General features: G+C 41.8%; 1 protein-coding gene across 5 annotated transcripts in view; it reads left to right on the forward strand.

Annotated features, from left to right (window-relative positions):
• The window catches only part of NFAT5 (nuclear factor of activated T cells 5), a 55,457-nt gene that overhangs the window by 17,185 nt on the left and 19,767 nt on the right, over positions 1-18,505 (forward strand). For 3 of the 5 annotated variants that reach the window (XM_053953007.1, XM_053953008.1, XM_053953009.1), the window contains exons 2-4: positions 758-883; positions 11,667-12,225; positions 16,729-16,921. In XM_053953007.1, coding sequence (XP_053808982.1) covers positions 758-883; positions 11,667-12,225; positions 16,729-16,921 — 878 coding nt within the window. Of the gene's footprint in view, positions 1-757; positions 884-6,866; positions 6,980-11,140; positions 11,203-11,666; positions 12,226-16,728; positions 16,922-18,505 lie in introns of those variants that run through there. The other 2 variants (XM_053953010.1, XM_053953011.1) reach the window with 2 other exon arrangements.

Here is an 18,505-nt window from a genome sequence, read left to right on the forward strand (position 1 = left end):
CAGGGGGCATCTTAGAGCCCCTTCCAACACCTAAAGGAGCTCCAGGAGAGCTGGAGAGGGACTGGGGACATGGCCTGGAGTGACAGAACACAGGGAATGGCTTCTACTGCCAGACATCAGATACTGGGAAGGAATTCTTGAATTCTTCCCTGTGAGGCTGGGCAGGCCCTGGCCCAGGGTGCCCAGAGCAGCTGTGGCTGCCCCTGGATCCCTGGAAGTGTCCAAGGCCAGGCTGGATGGGGTTTGGAGCAAACTGGGATAGCAGAAGGTGTCCCTGCCATGGCAGGGGGTGGAAGTGGATGGGCTTTAAGGTCACTTCCCACCCAAATCCAGTCTGTGATTCTAAGACTCCATAGGATGTTGTTAGGGTGGTGGTGCTAAATTTGGCTTTTTTTCCCTTAAGAAGTCAGTTGCACAGTTGGAATTCTGAAAACAGGTTTGTCTCAGATTCTCACATGATGTGCTGCCCTCAGCCCTTCGTTCTGCATGAGAACAGTTTCTCTGGAAGTTCATGAATTATTTCTTTGTTTGAACAAGTTTGTGTCCTTTGTTTCGGTCTTCAGAATGTGCATCTTAATGTTTGTTTGTTTTCTGAAATAACTTTCTTCCATGCTGTTATTTCCAAGCACTTACTGTAACTTCTTCCAAAGGTTCTGAAAGGGTTGGGTTATAGTTCATATCTTTTAGGCAAAAACATTATTTCTTTTCTTGTGTAGGACACGGGTGACTTTTTGATCAAGTTCTTTTTGTTCCACAGAATCTGTCTATGACCTTCTCCCAAAGGAGCTGCAGTTACCACCTTCCAGAGAAACATCCATAGCATCCATGAGCCAAACAAGCGGTGGTGAGGCCGGTTCGCCGCCTCCAGCTGTAGTTGCTGCTGGTAAGGACTCTCCTTTATTCTGGTGTTTTCTTGAGGTTTGTGATGTTCTGGCCAACATGAACAGTGCTGGCAAAGTTCTGAGTGTAAAAAAGAGCTTGTGGAGAAGTAACAGAGTTCATTCTAGGAGAATGTAGGTGGTATAATTCAGCTGGGTGATCAAAAGCATCAGGTGTTTTATGATAATGGTTGCTGTGTTTCATATATGCATCTCCACAGGAAATAAATTAGCTGTTCCTGTATTCTGTTATGCCACACAGGCAATTAACTCCTAGAATGCACTCTGTCTTCCAAGGGAATAAATCCCTGGTTGGAACTAAGGCGGAATGCTCACTGACTGTAAACCAGTGGATTCTAGTTAGGATAAAAATGGAACGGGAGATGACATTTTGGGCCATGAAGCTTTTACCAAAATGTGAGGAGGAAGAAAAGGTCATGTTTCCCATTGGGGCCTGAGGAAGTGTAGTATTTAAACTCCTTTCACACACATCTCTAGTGTGATGTGGTAAAAGGTCCTCAAATACATGAGGATATAATGTATATCAGCTGGAAGTCTGTAAATGACCAGTGTAGTTATTTTTCTAATTGACAATATAAAAAAGAGGCATGACCTTTTAATCTGCATCCTTTTCTTATTCCCAGCTATGTTCTAGACTTTAAAGACTCTCACTGATCTTCATTAAACGTAAAAAGTGAGAATCCAAGGGCAAAGCTTTGATTTGGGACATTAGCCTCAGTGCTGGCTTGCATCTGGGATTCTTGTCAGTAACTTGTATATATTAGTTCACATCTGTGCAATGGGGAAAAAGGATCATTTTGCCCATTATAGATGTGTCTCCTTTCACTGGATAAGGGTTTTTTCCCATAATTTGATCCCCGTATTTCTTACAAGGTCATGTTCCACTTCCTAATTGGCATTAAATTGTTGCTTGAGGGAAAAAAAAGGCTATAGGGTGAGGATTCAGATAGCTGCATTATTCCTGTTTCTCTCTCTCCAAGTTCATACGCATTAAATGTTTGTGTGAGAATGTTTCCCAGATTTGCATGGTCCTGGAATCCTGATCAGAACCTGAAGTGGTTGTAGGTTTGTCAGAGAAACTTTACAGCACTGCTCACCATTCATGTTTTGCCAGACCTCTCCTGAGAACCTGTGGATTTAACTGTGCACAGTGGAACTTGGTCATTGAAAGAATTTGATGCTTCTATCATATTGAAAGAATTTGATGTTTTTATATCACTTACTAAGAAAATAATTTGGGCATCTGTTTCTAAAATCAAGGTGCTTAATGATAGGTTTGGTTCATAGACAGCAGCAACCAAATCTTGTAGAAACTTGTATCCTGAAAACAACTGAACAAAAACAGCCCACAAACCCTGTTACACTCTAAATCCACAGACAGGCCTGAACTGCTAATTAATTCTGTACCTAACAGAAAAGACTTAAACTTGAATGGAACTAAAAGTCTGTTGCCTCCAGGTATTTGGCATCTGCCAACAGCCAGTCCAGATCCTTTAAAAAACCTGAGACACATTCATTAGGTGTGTTTGGGTTAAACTGCAGCACAAGTTTCTGGAATGAAAACCTTTAAAAATTAACGTTGAGACTTCTTGTTAAAACTGAAAGAAGACCTGATCATTCACCTATCAACACTCTCCAGTGTCAGAGACCACAGAGGGTCCCAAAGTCCGAGCTGATACCAAGTTGAGAGCTGGGATTGTTCAGCATGGAGAAGAGAAGGGTCCAGGGTGACCTTAGAGCTCTTCCAGTGCCTAGAGGAGCTTCAGGAGACCTGGAGAGGGACTTGGGACAAGGGCCTGGTGTGACAGGTGTTCAAAATTCTGTTTAAACTGCCCCACCCAACAAGACAAAACCCTAGAGGAGCAAAGACCAGATTTGTTTCCATTGCTGGTTTGGATATGGCACGTTCTATGTTCTTTCTGTAGCTGCACCCCCTTGGTAGAGAAAAGGGTGGTTTACTATTTTCTTTAATTGTTGTGGGATTTCTGCAGCATCTTTGAGAAGTTGCCACCACACTTTGAGTCTGCTACCCTGCCTTGAGTAGTGATGAGAGATCTGGCTCGGGTGTCTTTAGAGGAAAATTATCCTGGGCTTTGTGCAAACCAGGTGCTTATACAGGGAAGCAAACACACACTTTGCACTTACATTTCAAAAGATTAAGATGACTATCATTTGCATACACCAAATGTTTAATAGCAGACTGTAGGCAGATTTTTGGGGAGCTGATGCTATACAGGAGCAGGGTAAGGAGGAAGGACTGGCAACCTCTTGTGCTGTATCTGAAATTTTTCCCTTGTTTTGTGTAAATATATTTTTTTTTAATCTGGTCTTACTTGCCTTAAAATCTCACTTTTTTAGGAATGAGATGGAAATGATAGTTCAGTCTGCATAAGGCTGTATATAATCTCATTTACTCTAGTTTTTAAAAGGAAGGGCTAATTTGAACAGCTAGCCACACCATGTAGAATTCCCCTGCAGATCTGATTACTCTGGATAATGAGAGGATTCCGTGACAGGGATTGATCCAAAGTGTTCAGAGCTTTTCCCTACTCCTCTAGTAGTTCACACAGCTTGTTCTCTGCTTCCTGGAATGCAAAGTAAGGCAATATCTGGCTGAAATTCAGCTTGCTCAAGGCTTTTTGTCACCTTGCTGTGGGGTTTTGTCCCATATAAATCATATTATAAGTTGGAAATACTGCTGCAGTTAACTCCTGGTTTTTTTGGAGGAGCAGGATAAGGCTGGTTTTAGCAGTGATGACCTCACAGTGACAGACTTCTAGTTCTTCTTCCATTTGGAAATTTGTTTTATGATTTACAGAACAGTTGTAAGAGTATGAAAATGGAATGTTGCTGATTGGATTTTCATTAATTTGTTAATAAAGGTGTATCTCCTATTCATTAATCCAGACATAAGAGGCATTGCCCACTCTGAATATCAGACAAGTATGATTTCATAGAACTCTGGGATTTTGAGCTGCTATCTCAAGCTTCTAATTCTGTAGTTCTTCTGGAAAACAGAAGGGAGGGGACAGATCTGTTTTTATCCCTGGAAACCTTGTTCTCTGTGCTTGCTATTGGAATTCCAGTGTCTTTGTTCAGGGGACAGGAAAAGGAGGATTTTGCCTGGTGCAGCACCATAAACACATTAAATATGAATCATCTCCAGTCTCTGGAAATGCATGAGGGAGTCATGCTGAGAAATGTCATTGTGTGCTCTGCCTGGAGATTTTACATGAAATAAATGTTCCTGAAGCTTTCCCAGTGCTCCTGCACGGTGTTTGTGAGCTCCAGTTGTGAGGAGCAATGCTCGAGTCTCTCCTCAGTCAGTTCTAAAAGCCTGAACAACTTTTTTTGTGTTGATCAAGACACTTGGTACCTTAAAATGCTTAAAATTCACTCTGCCAATTTAAGTCCTTTTTCAAAGATGTCTTTCCAGCTTGTAGGTAGCACATGGTTCTTTTCTTTGGGGGATGATCAGGAGTATTTTCAACCATATTCTTTAAATGAGTGTTGCTTTTTCATCTTCTATCTCCAGTGCCAGGAATGCTTGACCCTTCTGAACCCCAGTGAACTCTTACAGAAACTCACTTCCCTTCTCACCATCCCTTGTTCTTCCTGCAGCAAAACTTGGAATGAGATGCTTCATCCTGATGATCTCTCAAGCTGCTTTCCATTTCCCACAGAGGCATATATATATATATATATTTCCATATTTTTTATATTGCTGTCCAGTTTCCAGTTCTTAGTCTCCAATGGAATTCTCCAGAGTGGTGTTCTTGCTGCAGCAGAAGGGGAACAGGTTTTGTACTACTGAAGTGTATTTACTGATCTCTTCTTTTGCATTCTCCATACTGGGTTACAGTAAATCTGTGATGTAGTGAAGTCTTCTGGCTTCCAAGCACCTGTGATTACATCCTAGGAAAATAGTAGGTCAATGATGATACTTTATCTTTTTGTGATCAATTTTATGCTTCTTTTTATACTTATTTTTAATTAAAGGGACAATCTACTTGCCCAAAGAGATGTAATTGGCTTTTTTGATTGGAATTGTAACTGAAATGTTGCCATAAGCATCTTTGGTCATTTTAATTATGAAAATAAGGCTTTGATTTGGAATTGCTGCTTTAGAGGCATGGGTAAAGATACCTGCATTGCCTGTAGGGTAGAAACTGGCTGCTAAGGAGTCATGTTTTCTGCTGCCAAAATAAGGCTTTTTCATCCTTCTCTAACGGAAGATTCTGATGAGGCCTCAGAATGGAGATGGGTTTGTTTTGGTTTAGTTTTCCCTGAGTGGCTTCTTGGACTTCTTAGTTTTTATTTTTACTGAAAATATTTTGTTCAGTTATCATCCTTCCTGGTGTCATTAGTCAGTTTTTCCTGTTGATACAGAAATAATTACCAGACATTTCAAAGGGGATCTCAGTGCTGTCCCCAGTTTTCTTATCCTGGGCTTACGATTGCACGTTGTAAACAAATGAGCAGAAAAAAAGATTCTTCTTTGTAGTTGGTCTCCAATGCCTGTAAAAACTTCCATTTCTTTGTAGGCTTTTCCCTTCCTCTTCCCACTGCCCTCCCAGTTGGAAATGCCTTCCTGTCATTTCCAGGAGGATGTCTTCCAGGGATTTCTGTCTGCAGCCTGCTCGCTGCAGTCACGAGTCAAATACTTGTTTCTTACACAATGAACTTCAAGCTGACCCTAAGGCTCGTTCAAAACTCACCCTCCTGCTCCTGTACACGGGTTTAAGTGTTTCTCCTGGAAGTTCATGTCCCAAAAGAGCCGTGGTGGAGCCCAGTCTGGAGAGGCCAGGTCGTGATGAGGGTCAGCTTAGCCTGGAGAGGTTCCTTCATCGTTGCAGAGGATCTTCTGGTGAGACAACATTGCTGGGAAATGCCAGAGATAAAGATTTTTCTTACTGTTGCCATTTTATGGAAACATTTTAGGTGTGTTCTCTCTAAATTGAGTTGGAATATTCCAATTGTATGGAGTCATGTGTGTGTTGAGGGCCTTCCTGCTCCATGAGCTTCCTTAGAATTCCATATTTATATTGGTATTCATGTCTAGTTCATATATTTTTCCTAAATTGTATGCTTTCAGTCTTCATGAATTTCGCATCTAGTTCACATCTTTTTTTCTAAATTTAATTTATTTTCAGTCTTCATGAATTTCATATGGTCAGTACACTCAATTTTCTAGAACTGCTCAATCAAACAGAAACCGTTCCATCATTCCGTGAAATTTTTTTCTTACAACAATTTCTTGTGTTAGGTGGCTGCTGTTATTAGGTCAGAAAGACTTGAGAACTACTTTGTGGCAGGAGAATTCCCTGTTCCATAAGGAATTATGGACAACCAAGGCCGTGAGGGGCAGGAACAATCCTGTTGTGCCTCTGCTTGGGCACCTCCTTCTGTAGCAGCATCGTGAAGGCCAAGAGCAGTTCTTGACTTCTTAGGAAAAACCCACCCCTATATCTAAAAACTAAAAGAGTCTGTTTCTTGAATTGAGATGTTCTTTGCCAAATCCACTGATCCTAAGCTCTCCTGCAGGGAGCTGGGGAGGTGCTGAGGGGTGGCAGGCAGGGCTTGGAGAGAGCAGCTGTGGATCCCAGAGTTCTGCTTGCTTGGAATCAGCCTTTTACACTGAGTGGGAAGGATCTGAGATCCATGGAATTGGTGTGTGTGAGCCACTAACAAAAGTCCTCCTTAGAAACCTAAACTTGAGTGTTAATTGAATAATGGGAGTCATAACAAAACCATTGATTGATGTATTTACCCAAAGTATAATAATACACTGCTTGGGTCAGCATGGGAATGTAAAGGGGAATTTACACTGTTGGGCTTAATGTAAATTAAATTAACCTACCTATCTTGAATCTGAGTGTGTTTAATAACTGGTGAATTGGATTGCTTTATGATATTTGCTGGGATGCTAGTTTTTTTCTCTATTAATACACTTAACTTGCATTCTAGCTTCGCCATTCAGAGACAGGCATCGAGTGGTGGGTTGTGTGACAGTGTCTGTCAATAGTGAAGACAAATAGTGCCAGAGACACTTAACCCATCCAATCTCACCCAGGGTATAGGTCGGTCTTGTTTTCAGACTTCTTCATAAGTCTCTTTTCTTTCTTTCTTTTTTAAATTTTTTTAAAATTTTTTTTTTTTGTTTATTTCTGAATAGTGGATTGATACTGATTTGAAACTAAACTTTTTGGAAAAGTTTTTGACATGACATCAGTAATACAAGAAGAAGAAAAGTAGAACCCCAAGTTTGGCATGTGAGGTGTTGAAAGCAGGTTTGCAGCCACTTTGTAAGTTCTGGGTTTTACCTTGGAAACCTTTGACAACACAAAGGTTGATGGTGGAAATGTTGCAGTTTCCTTCTGGGTCTGTCCTGAAACTTTTCTTCTGTGTCCAGGGGTTCAAATAAACCAATTAGCATGAAAAAATCTTACCAAGGACATGACATATTAGATAAATCAACACATTTAATAAAACTTATACTTCACATATTAAGCTTATGCACCACTTAACCCTCACCCTGTGGGTGAGTTTTCATTTTTGACACTTGTTTTCTGCACAGAACATAGAGGATACCCTGGGATGCAGGGGAGGTTCTGAGAAAAAAATTAGTTCTTTGATGGCTTTTTGCTTGTCCTGGGTGTCCAGGCACAGGTGGCTGGAAAACTTGTGAAACCAAAAATATCTTCAGTGTATTTGTCTTTATAATCTTAGGATTTCCAGTCTGGGAAATGTCTTACTTTTGCAATTAAAAAAGCAAAGTCATCAGGAGACTGTTTCTGTTAGAGGACTTGGTGATCCTTGTTGTATTTAAGGGTATTTAAAAAGAGTGAACAAGGATTTCAAGATAGGCTGAAACAGAGGTATTACCTAAAAAGACTCCTTTAATGCCAAGTAGTGATTTTTTTTCTCTCTCCTGCCTTTCCAAATATTTTTTTTAGAGGCTGAATGCCTTGACTTCAGAGGAGACTAGGATATAAAAAATATGTCATTGCCTTGGTTGCAGGGAGGTAATAAATTTTCTTTGTTTTTTGGTACTGAGAAGAAAAAGCCTGCCCTGGTTTGCTCACAGGGACGCTCTCTGCTATGTGCTCCCTTACTTTTAGTCCTTGTGCTGGATTGACTGACACAATTCTGCTTCTCTTAGGGGAGAAAAACTTGTAGCACAGGCAACAAAATCGGAATTCTTCCAGCTCCCTTTGATGCAACAGTGATGGCAGTGAAGAGATTCAGGAGGTTTATTTTCAACATCACAGTTGCTCTGATGTGGAATATTCTTTTCTCTTATTTTTTATTTAAAAAAGGAGAAAAAAACCCCACCTTGTGATGCTGATGCACATTTCATTTCTATTCCTGAAGCTGCACACTTGCCATGATAAGCTTTTGGCTTCTGTTCAGTGTCATTGCTCTGAAAGCAAGTTTGATTTTGAGACTGTGTTAAATGAAATGCACTCAGTCTTCTATTTCAAAATGTACCTACTCACTTAAAAATACATACATGTATTTGTCATTGCACGCACTGTTAATTGCAAATCCTGAGCCACCTGTGCCCGTGCCCATTAATATGTGCCTAAAGAAAGTAAAATAAAAGGAATGCTCAAAGCTGGGGAAGGTGTGTGTATGCTCTCACCTTGTGAAGCAGCACAAGTTAAGTTAAAATTACTGAATTACTTATTTTCCAAAATGCAGCCTGTTCATCCAAGAAATCTCATTTGGATGCCAGATACAAATGTCACTGGCTTTGGAATAAAATGATGGACCCAAATGGGAGCCATGTAAAGCACTGTTTCTTCATTGCAGTAATGTGGTGAATTCTTATTTGATTGACCCAGTTTATTTATTAGTTCAAAGGAAGATGAGTTGGCTCAAGGCCTGCATACTCTGTGAAAACACAGATTTCACTGCTTCTTAGTATCTTCATAACTTAAAATGTTACTGAAGCAATTAGTAATTTTTCTAATTTATGCCCCCAAAAGTTTTTAAATCTGTGTATTTGGCTGTTCCAATAGAGCCAGTTTATTCAATTTGCTGTAATATTTATCATACTTTATTTAAGGATAGTAATGGCATTAATTTATTATATAAGGCTAATGAGATGTTTTCTTGCTATTACTGTTCAATTTGGGTTTATTTCCAAAATCTAATCTTACCATTACACAGGGGCATCTCTGGTAAATGGAGGAGAGAGTAACCAATTTGTAATGGACAATGTTTATTTACATTTTAAAACTATAAAAGCTCACATGCACGTATTCGTACATATAACTTCTAGAAAACAGGGGCAGAAATTGTTTTGGAGAGCAATAATGATGACATTGCAGTAATGATAATATTTCGCAATGCTGCACCCTAAAACAACACTGCCATCACCAGCTCTTTTGTGCTGAAAAGCATTTGGTTCAGTGATATATTTATTTTTTTTCCCCTAGGAAAGTGAGGGAAAGGTGCAGGTTTTGCATTCCTGGCCAGGACACGCACTGAAGCACCAGCTGAGCCCAGTGCTTGGTGTACGTGGCCCACGCAGAGCTGAGCCTGGAGTGTCCAAGGTTTCCTTACACTCCCAGGATTGATGTGAAAAGATAAATGTGATATTAATCTGTTGGAGGAGGAGCCCTGCAGTCGAAGCCCTGCTGCCTGTTCCGTGTGTGTAATGATTCCATGAGTCCCTGTCCCACAGACCCCGGCGTGCCCTGCCCCGGGCTCTGCCCTCAGTTCCTTTGCTGGGGCAAATCCTGGCACTCAGCCCCAGCCCTGCAGCTCCAGGGGACCCTGGGCACACTTCTGCTTCTCTCTGCAGGTATAGATGATGGACGGGAACGAATCCTCACTACCAAAACAAACATCCCAAATAGCAACGGGCTCTCTCAACTCAAAGTGGCTGCAAATCAGCTCCTAAAATATTGTCACTGAAATGAATATCTAGATTTGATAGTTCTTGCCAATCCTATAAATGTTTTTGAAGGAAGCATTGAATTAATGCATGATATAGAAAGGAGAAATTTGCCTTTAAATTGGAATGCAAAGTGACTGAATTCTCCAATTTCAGCCACTGTATTTGCCAAAGAACAAGCTGGAAAATGGAACTGGTATCATTCAGCTGCTCCTGGTTCACTGGGAGGCTCAGGGAAGGCAGAGTAGTTTATTGATAAACTAATGACCTCTAAATTTGAAGTGGTGTAAGTTTGCTTTTACATTCATTTAGCACAGGAAAGCTGTAGGAAACAGCAATGGTTTAAAAATTCTTTATTATCAGTCATTGATACTCCCAGTAATTCCCAGTATAGGCAAGTTGGCTGAGTTTTACTGTTAATTAAATGTATCATGACTGAACATACTTCATTCTGTTACTTTTAAATAACTAAAACTGTATAGAATAGTCCAGCAGTCTCTAGATCTTTTAATTAGACTTGAGAGACTATTGTGATATTTTGGATTTTAAAAAAATCCCAAGCAGCAAAAAGGAAAACATCATGTTCCTCTTAGTAATAGAGATTACCTGTATGACAGCAGTAAGTGGCTGAACAAACATATTGTATTATTATGTATATATTTAATGTACAATTTGTTTCCAAAATTAGGTTCTTTCAGTGCTTCTGGTTTATCAGTGTGGGTGGCAGTGTAGAAATACAGAAAACAGGGTTTCCCCACAGAAAGCTAAAATCTGACTATAAAATTCAGTTATTCCTCAGTGAGCTACAGCTGATTGAAATAACGACATACGTTTGCATGGCCTGCTTCCCCTGGGATATTTAATTGACATATTCCATTGATTTGTCCATTAAAATTCTTCAGTGGCAACAATTATAGCGTTCTCCAGAAATCTTCAGGGGTTTGGTGTAATAATTTTCATGTTTCTAAACCAAATTGAACTCTGGGACCCCTGCAGAAGTTGCAGTCACAGTGTTGGAAATCTCCTGTTTAATGTGAATTTTCAGAGGTCTGTCCCAAAGCCATCTCTGTGGAAGGCACCAATAGAGTCTGAGAGAAATTGGTCCCAGTGACTGAAGAAGTCAAATTACAGAAATTCACAGTCCTTGGATCAGCGTGTCTCCAACACAGATATTTCATCCCTGTTTTGAACCTTCAAAATCAACAGCTCGCTCATAGTGACTGATACCAGTTCCATTTTGCCTACCAACTCGGTTGATTTTATATTTTATTTCTCATTTATGATGGAATAATCAGCAGCTCTTTTTCTCATTTATTTTCTCATATTTTTATTCCAGGATTTGCCTCTGAAGCAGGGAGTGTCTGCATTAAAAATGACCTGTAGTTCTCTGCTTCATAGGTTAGAAACTTATTTTAATATTTTGTGGCTAAGCACAGTCCCATATTTTTCAAAAAAAAAAAAAAATTAAAAATTTCCAACAATAAATTGTTTAATTGGCACTGAATGTGGATTATAAGCACTTTGCTTTGGGGCTATTTTAGACGAAATGGCTTCTACACCAATAATTAGTCCAGCTGAGGCAATGAAAGCTCTGTTTACTCGCAGCCATTTGTATGAATTAACGTTAAGTCGTAAAAAAAATTCGATTGCAGTGGATCGTGCTAAGACTTGTTTGGACATTTCCAAAGCATTGGCTAGGCTGTATTGCTTTAAGCACTTCCATTCCAAAACCGAACCAAATTCCAAACATTTCTTGGGGGAAAGCAATCGGTTCCTAAATCACCTTGATCTCACTGGGACTGCTATAGCCAGCGCACGCCCCGCCACGGGTCCTGTATTTACTTGTGAATTGTACACCGCAGATGCTTCTTCAGCTCCCTCCTCTTCCTCCATGGGCGGTGCTTGCAGCTCCTTTACCACCTCTTCCAGCCCTACCATTTACTCTACCTCAGTCACCGACAGCAAGGCTATGCAAGTGGAGAGCTGCTCCGCGGCCGTGGGGGTAAGTACCCGAGGGGTAAGTGAGCAGCAGATAACCAGTAACACAGCCCAGCAGCACCCGGCCACGCCGAAGCGCCACACAGTCCTGTACATCTCGCCACCACCCGAGGACTTGCTGGACAACAGCCGGATGTCCTGCCAGGATGAGGGCTGTGGATTGGAGTCAGAACAGAGCTGCAGTATGTGGATGGAGGATTCACCCTCCAACTTCAGTAACATGAGTACCAGTTCCTACAATGATAACACTGAGGTGCCACGTAAATCGCGCAAGCGCAACCCAAAGCAGAGGCCAGGGATCAAACGCCGGGATTGCGAAGAGTCCAACATGGATATCTTTGATGCCGACAGTGCCAAAGCGCCTCACTATGTCCTTTCTCAGCTCAGCACGGACAGCAAAAGCAACTCAAAAGCAGGAAATGGGTTGGTATCTGTTTTTGTTTTTTTTTTTTTTTGTTTTTTGTTTTTTTTTTTTTTTTAAGAAAAAACATTCTATCTCCATATGTAAACCCAAACTAATAAAAGTGCCCCCGTGCCCTGGCAAATGTCCTGCTTAGGTTCTCACATAAACCCCTCCGTTCTCTGCTGTCCCTATCATGTCCTAGCCCAGGATAAGTTCTTCCTGCCCCCAGAAATTGTGGCTGCCCCATGATCCCTGGAAGTGTCCAAGACCAGGTTGGACATGAGGGCTTGGGGCAACCTGGGCTAGTGGAAGGTGTCCCTGCCCGTGGCAGAAGGTGGAGCTGGATCTCTTGAAGGTCCCTTTCAACACAAACCACTCCATGATTCTGTGATAAGTTCTCATTAGACTTGTTAATCTTTATATAGAAGATAAAGCTAAACTTTCCTGCAGCAATTAAATGCAGCGCTGATGAGCTCATCTGTTCTTTAAGTGAAATTCCCTAAAGGCCACACAATTCCATTTATAAAATGGCAATGAAAATGTATTTAAAAAGAAAGGCAGAGTGGAGTTGGTGCACCCTGAATGTTTTTTTGCAGGATTTTATGTGAGGATTTCAGTCTGTACACTTCACCTGCTGCTCTATTTGTCAAATAGAGATAGGGATGGGAGTAGAAGCTAACAGAAGTAGATCCTAATGTCTCACTAGGATTTCTCATAATTTAAATTATCACTTGCTTTACTTTTTAATGAAATGTTAAGACAATATGGTGAACCAGTTTTTGGTTTTTCCTTGTGAATTCACCTCTGTATTTGATTTTTTCAGAAATAAATCTCTAATGCTGTTTCTCTCTGTGCTTCTGGGTCGTGTGCGTGTGTCTGCGTGGGCACGCCTGGGTGGTGGCCCCTCATCTCCCACTTCACACTGTTCACTAAATGCATTCCAGTAGCTGCTTAAAGAGGACAATTCCATCAGTTTGCAAGAGTGTGTTGATACATTTCTTTTTTTCATTTTATTTTTTAACTTGTTGCTTCTTTAGTAATTTTAAAGTGGTCAAATGGATAGATTTGGCTCTTTTATTTTGGGCTTTTTTGGGGGCAGGAGTGCATTTTGGTTTCACTTTTATGTCTGTGCTTGCAGTACGTTCTGACGTTCATCACAGCAACGGTGAATATTAAAATTTGACTGATGGCAAAGATGATGAACTTCTCATATCCCAAAGGGAAAGAGCCTGGAGTCTGTATTCCCAGGGTCAGTGCAGTTCCATACTTAAAATTTCACTGTGAAAAGCAGTTCTGAGAACATGTCCTGAGTGTGCTGCTGCTTCCTGGGCATGGTGCCCTCTGGCCTTGGGGTTTTCACCAGCCAAAATCAATGGTAATAAAGTAAAATATTAGTCCCTGGTAGACCCTGGGCAGCTTGGAATGAGGAAGGTGCCTCCCCCAGCTCCGAGGGACCAGGCTTGCCCTTACAGAAGGAAAAGCTTGATGGAAAGACAAGAACTGTGCCACTGTGTGATCTCAGGGAGGTTTTGTAAACTCTGAAAGGATATGGGAGATCTTGGTCTAAAAACAGAATAAGATTTCCCCAAAAACACTAGGCTGACCAGGGAAATCCGTGGGTTCTGTGAGTGCAGAGGGGAAGAAGTTGGAATATTTTTCCTTATGTGTCTCAGGCCAGACTGAACTGCAGGAAAACTCCCAGGTAACAGAACCGTCCTTGGAAATAAACGCTCTGCGATAAGAAGTGGCCAAGATCTTAGAAAACTTAATTTTGCCATTGGAATATGGAGACTTGGCCTTACAAATCTGGGTCACCGTAGTGACTGGAGTTTTTTAAACTTCCCAGCCTGGTGGAGCTCAGCCAAGGGAGTTCATTTACTTTTGGCTTAAAGAAAAGAGCAAGAAAAACTGCCGTGCTCCGTGGTGAATGGAAATGGCATTTGCCCCTAAAGAGACAGTTGTTGTTAAAAGCCAGGAAGAGAAAGAATATATTCCTGTGGAAACTTGGAATTTGTGAAAGCCTTTTTAGAGGTGGATGAATTGGTGGTGATTCAGGGCAGAGACTCAGGCTTCTGTGGTCTCACTTTCGCTTTCAAAGTCTGCCCTGTGAGAACAGGACCAGGCCAAACTCCTCAGGAGATCTGTTTGAGTAGATTCATAGGATTTGCCACTTACATTTATTCCTTTAAAAAACCAGAAGTGCTAGATTAGAGGATGTTTTGTCTGGTAACAATCAGATTAATAAATGTGTGCATATGAAATGTACAGGTGTGAATACTTGCAGTATGAATAAACTGAAATAAAACGAATTCATTAATTGAAAGGATGTATTAAGTGATTCATCCTGTGTTTTGAGGAGAAAGACCACTGAGAAGTTCTGGTGAAGGGTTTAAGCCTCCAGCTTTGGCTAGTTGATAGAAAATAATGATTAAGTTTCTAGAGAAAAGACAAAATAATTGTGAGGAGCATCTCTCTGCATAAATATGATAATGATAAAATATTAATATGGTGACAGTTAAAGTAGTTGGGATTTAAGGGTATAATTTTCCTGGAGAGGTCAGTGTTAATATCACTGCTGAAACATGGCACTGGGAGTGGTAAAAGTGAATTTCATTTTGATGGCCAGCTCTCCAACATTTCCCTTCAAAATTCAGTTATATCCCAGTCTCCCCAGTGACTACACTGAGCAGGGTCATCAGGACTGCTTGGCAGGAAGATAGTTTTGTTGTAAGATGGTATTAATATTATTTTGCAGGGTTTTATGCTAGTTTTTACCTAGTTTCTGCCTCTGCTGGGTACTGGTTGAGGATGAATATTGAAGGCACCCGGGGCAGTGGCTGGGCTGTCCACAGTGAAGTGCTTGACCTTCATGGACAGAAAATGGGAATGGAAGTCATCCAAAGCACCAACTCTGTCTGTTTTAACCCTTTTTTTATGTGTAGTGAAAGGTTTTGGAAGGCTTAACGAAAATAAGAGTGTGACAAATAGCATCTGTTGCATTAGGCAAAGAGTGATGGTTTTAAACTAAAAGAGGGTTGGTTTAGTGTAGATCAAAGGAGGAAGTTTTTTACAAGGAGGGTGGGCAGGCCCTGGCACAGGGCAGATCCCTGGCAGTGCCCAAGGCCAGGATGGACAGGGCTTGGAGCAGCCTGGGACAGTGGAAGGTGTCCCTGCCATGGCAGGGGTGGCACTGGATGATCTCTAAAGGTCTCTCCCAACGCACACTGTGCTGATTCCACGGCTTTAGGGCTGTGAGATGTGGTGGGCTGGGAGGCAAAGTGCCCCCCAACCTTTCCTGGGCAGGAAAAGGAGCAGCACAGGGCTGCAATCAGGGGCTCGTGCTGTGTCCAGGGGCTGCTCTGTGCACAGCAGGAGCTCTAGGAAAGGGCTGCATTGTGTTTGTCATCTGGTAGTTGAGAAGAGCTGGGTCACCCCAGCTGCAGGTCAATGAGAGCCTCACGCAGTGGCAAAGCTCCCATGGAACAATTTTGAAAAGAAAAAAAAAAAAGCAGTTTTCACCCTTTTTGAGAAGGAAAAAATCCTGGATAAATCACTTCAATAACTTGCACGTTGAAACGGGATTTGTTTTTTAAGCAATCCACACTTGTTACATAAAACTACTTTCTTCCCAGGCATTAGCTGTTAGAAACCATGATTTGCTAGGAAGAGAGAATATGACATTTGCATGAATCATGGAGCCCTTTTCCTGCCTGCATCATGTACTGTGGCACATTCACATTTCCTAGAGGGAAAGGAGTTTCTTGGGCTTCAGGTTCATTACCAAATCCTGGTGTGAGTAGGATCAAGGGTTATTTCCCATTGTGCTCTAAAGGGAACACAAAATGGCTCATGTGCTGCTAGACTTGGGAGGGCTCCTTCATCCTGGTTTTAATTATGGAACTGAGAACAAGCCACTACATCTTATGGAACGCACCTGGAAAGAAAGGCCTTGTGCATACACTGATTTAACATTGGTGCAATTATGCCAGAGCTTTTGCAATAACTAATTGGGTTTTAGCATTAATTGGGCAATCTGTTTAGACAGAAATCGGATCTGGAGTTTGCATGGATATACAAGTTGAGGTGGAGACAGGCATGAGGCTATTTTCCTGTTTAAAGAAGTGTCATTTAACCTTAAATCCATCCAGTGTGTGTGTACGTGTGTGTTTGTCACAGCAGCAAAACAGCTTGTTCAGGCTGTGTCATAGACTCTGAAAAAGCAGGTTATGAGCCGCCTTCTGTTCGTTAACATCGTTTAATGCTAATTGCTTTTCCCTTCCTTTATGTTTGCTCCCTGAAAAGCAGTTCCCATGTACTCTGGATGGAGGAGGCAGGGAAGCACCATTCCTCTTCATCCTGCAGGTCTCCTCTGGCAGAAAGAGAATTCCAAAGTTTGCTCTCAACTACAAATCTTCCATCAGTTAATACGCACTCTTTGCCTTTCTAGCTTTTCTGTGATTTGGAGTGTTTTTACTGGGGAGCCGCTTCTCACATCTTCTTGATGGTGTGTTTTGACTTCTCAGAGCATCAGAGAACCAGAAGGGAGCTGGAGGGAAGAAGACCCCAATGTTGTGTGGTCAGTACCCGACTAAGAGTGAGGGGAAGGAGCTGAAGATCATGGTGCAGCCCGAGACCCAGCACAGGGCTCGGTACCTGACCGAGGGCAGCCGGGGCTCCGTCAAGGACCGGACGCAGCAGGGCTTTCCCACTGTGAAGGTAGGCTGGGAAAACGGGCACTGCCTTCCCGGGGCAGCTCCAGCTCAGTGGGCCTCCAGTCTCTGCACTGGTGAGGGAGCAGACTTTGCAGCCTCTGGGCTGGAGGGGCTGGACCTCTTCCTGCAGGTCAAAGTTACAGGAGGAGGGAAGCTGCATGTCAAGGCAGGGATTTAAAATCTGGGATGCCCATCTTGTTAGGCTGCAGTTCCATGGACTGTGTGAATACTGAGACATTCCATACCTACAAAAGTGAGATAGTGAAATCCTGTAGCTGTTTGATGGCTGGTGACAGTGGGCCATCATTGTCCAGTAGTAGTAAAGACATAAAACCAGTTTTCATTTAAAAAAAAAATTATAAATGGGATGTTTTGGTTTTGTTAGTTTGTTTTTTTTTTTGGATTGCTTGGTGTTTTTTGTTCTTGTTTTTAATTCAGCTGTGTCTGAGTTGCTGTATACATTGTCTTTCAAGTGAGTCATGAAGATCACACTGGGGTGTGTTTTACAGGTCATGCTGCTCAGTGTGTTTAGCATGGTACAGGTGGAGGTAGTAGAGGTAGATGTGGATTAGAACTGGAGAATGGGGGTGAGGAACAAGGCAGCATTTATGTGCACACTTGACAGTTGCAGCCTGTTTACTCTATAGTCTTTGATGCTTAAAATTCAGGTGCTGTAGGCCTCTTGCTCTGAGGAGAAACACAAGAAGGTTATAAGGAGGTCTTTGACGTTTCTGCTCAGGAAGGAAGGCTGAGGCTGTCCTCCAGGGGCTGCACACAAATGCACAGAGTGGGAATTTCCAGGTCTTGTTTCTTCCCTGTGTAGCCTGGGGAAAGCACTTGGAGAACTTGAGGGATTGGGAAGATTTCCTAATGGATATGGTAGAGAGGCTTTCCAGGAACAAGGCTGGATTTGACTTAGGGTGACAAACAGAAGAACTGATGTTAAATATCCTCTCACAAGTGATGATGAGAGTCACCAGAGAACTGAGTCCAGGCCAGCACCGCACTGGCACCATGGCAAATGGCATACTGGGCATTCTGAGAGGAGTGTGGCCAGCAGGTTGAGCAAATAGACAGCTAGGTTTGTTATGTAGATAAGGAGGGTGAAAGACGTTTAATTTAATTTTTTTTCTTAGTTATGTCACTTTGAGAAAGCAGTAAAGCAGTTCTCAACTCAAACTAACTTAGCAAGTCCACAAGGAGATGTTTTGTTTGTGACACATCCCTTAAAATTTGTGCTGACTGCTGCTGACAGAATACAGAAGTAGGCTTATCTTCAAAGTCCTGTTCAGCAGTGTTAGGAACACCAGCAGCCCTTCACTCAGTCCTCCTGAGTAATGCAGAACTCCAGTAAAGTTTCATAAGAAAAGAATCCATTCATATCGGCCTGTTGCTATGGGGATTTAGTGCTCATTTATGTGGATTTTCTTAATGGGCCTTTGTTCATCTGAATTTCCTTTTAACTCCTTTCCCAGTTACCCTTTAGCACCCATCAGTGAAAATTCTCTTTGGAAGAGTCTCATGTTACTGAATTCCTGGAAGTTCCAGTTTGCTTTACCAGTAGGCAGAGGAGTTCATACCCTGCAGA

This window comes from Vidua chalybeata, chromosome 11 (assembly GCF_026979565.1).
Source record: "Vidua chalybeata isolate OUT-0048 chromosome 11, bVidCha1 merged haplotype, whole genome shotgun sequence".
In the NCBI taxonomy this organism is placed as follows: domain Eukaryota; kingdom Metazoa; phylum Chordata; class Aves; order Passeriformes; family Viduidae; genus Vidua; species Vidua chalybeata.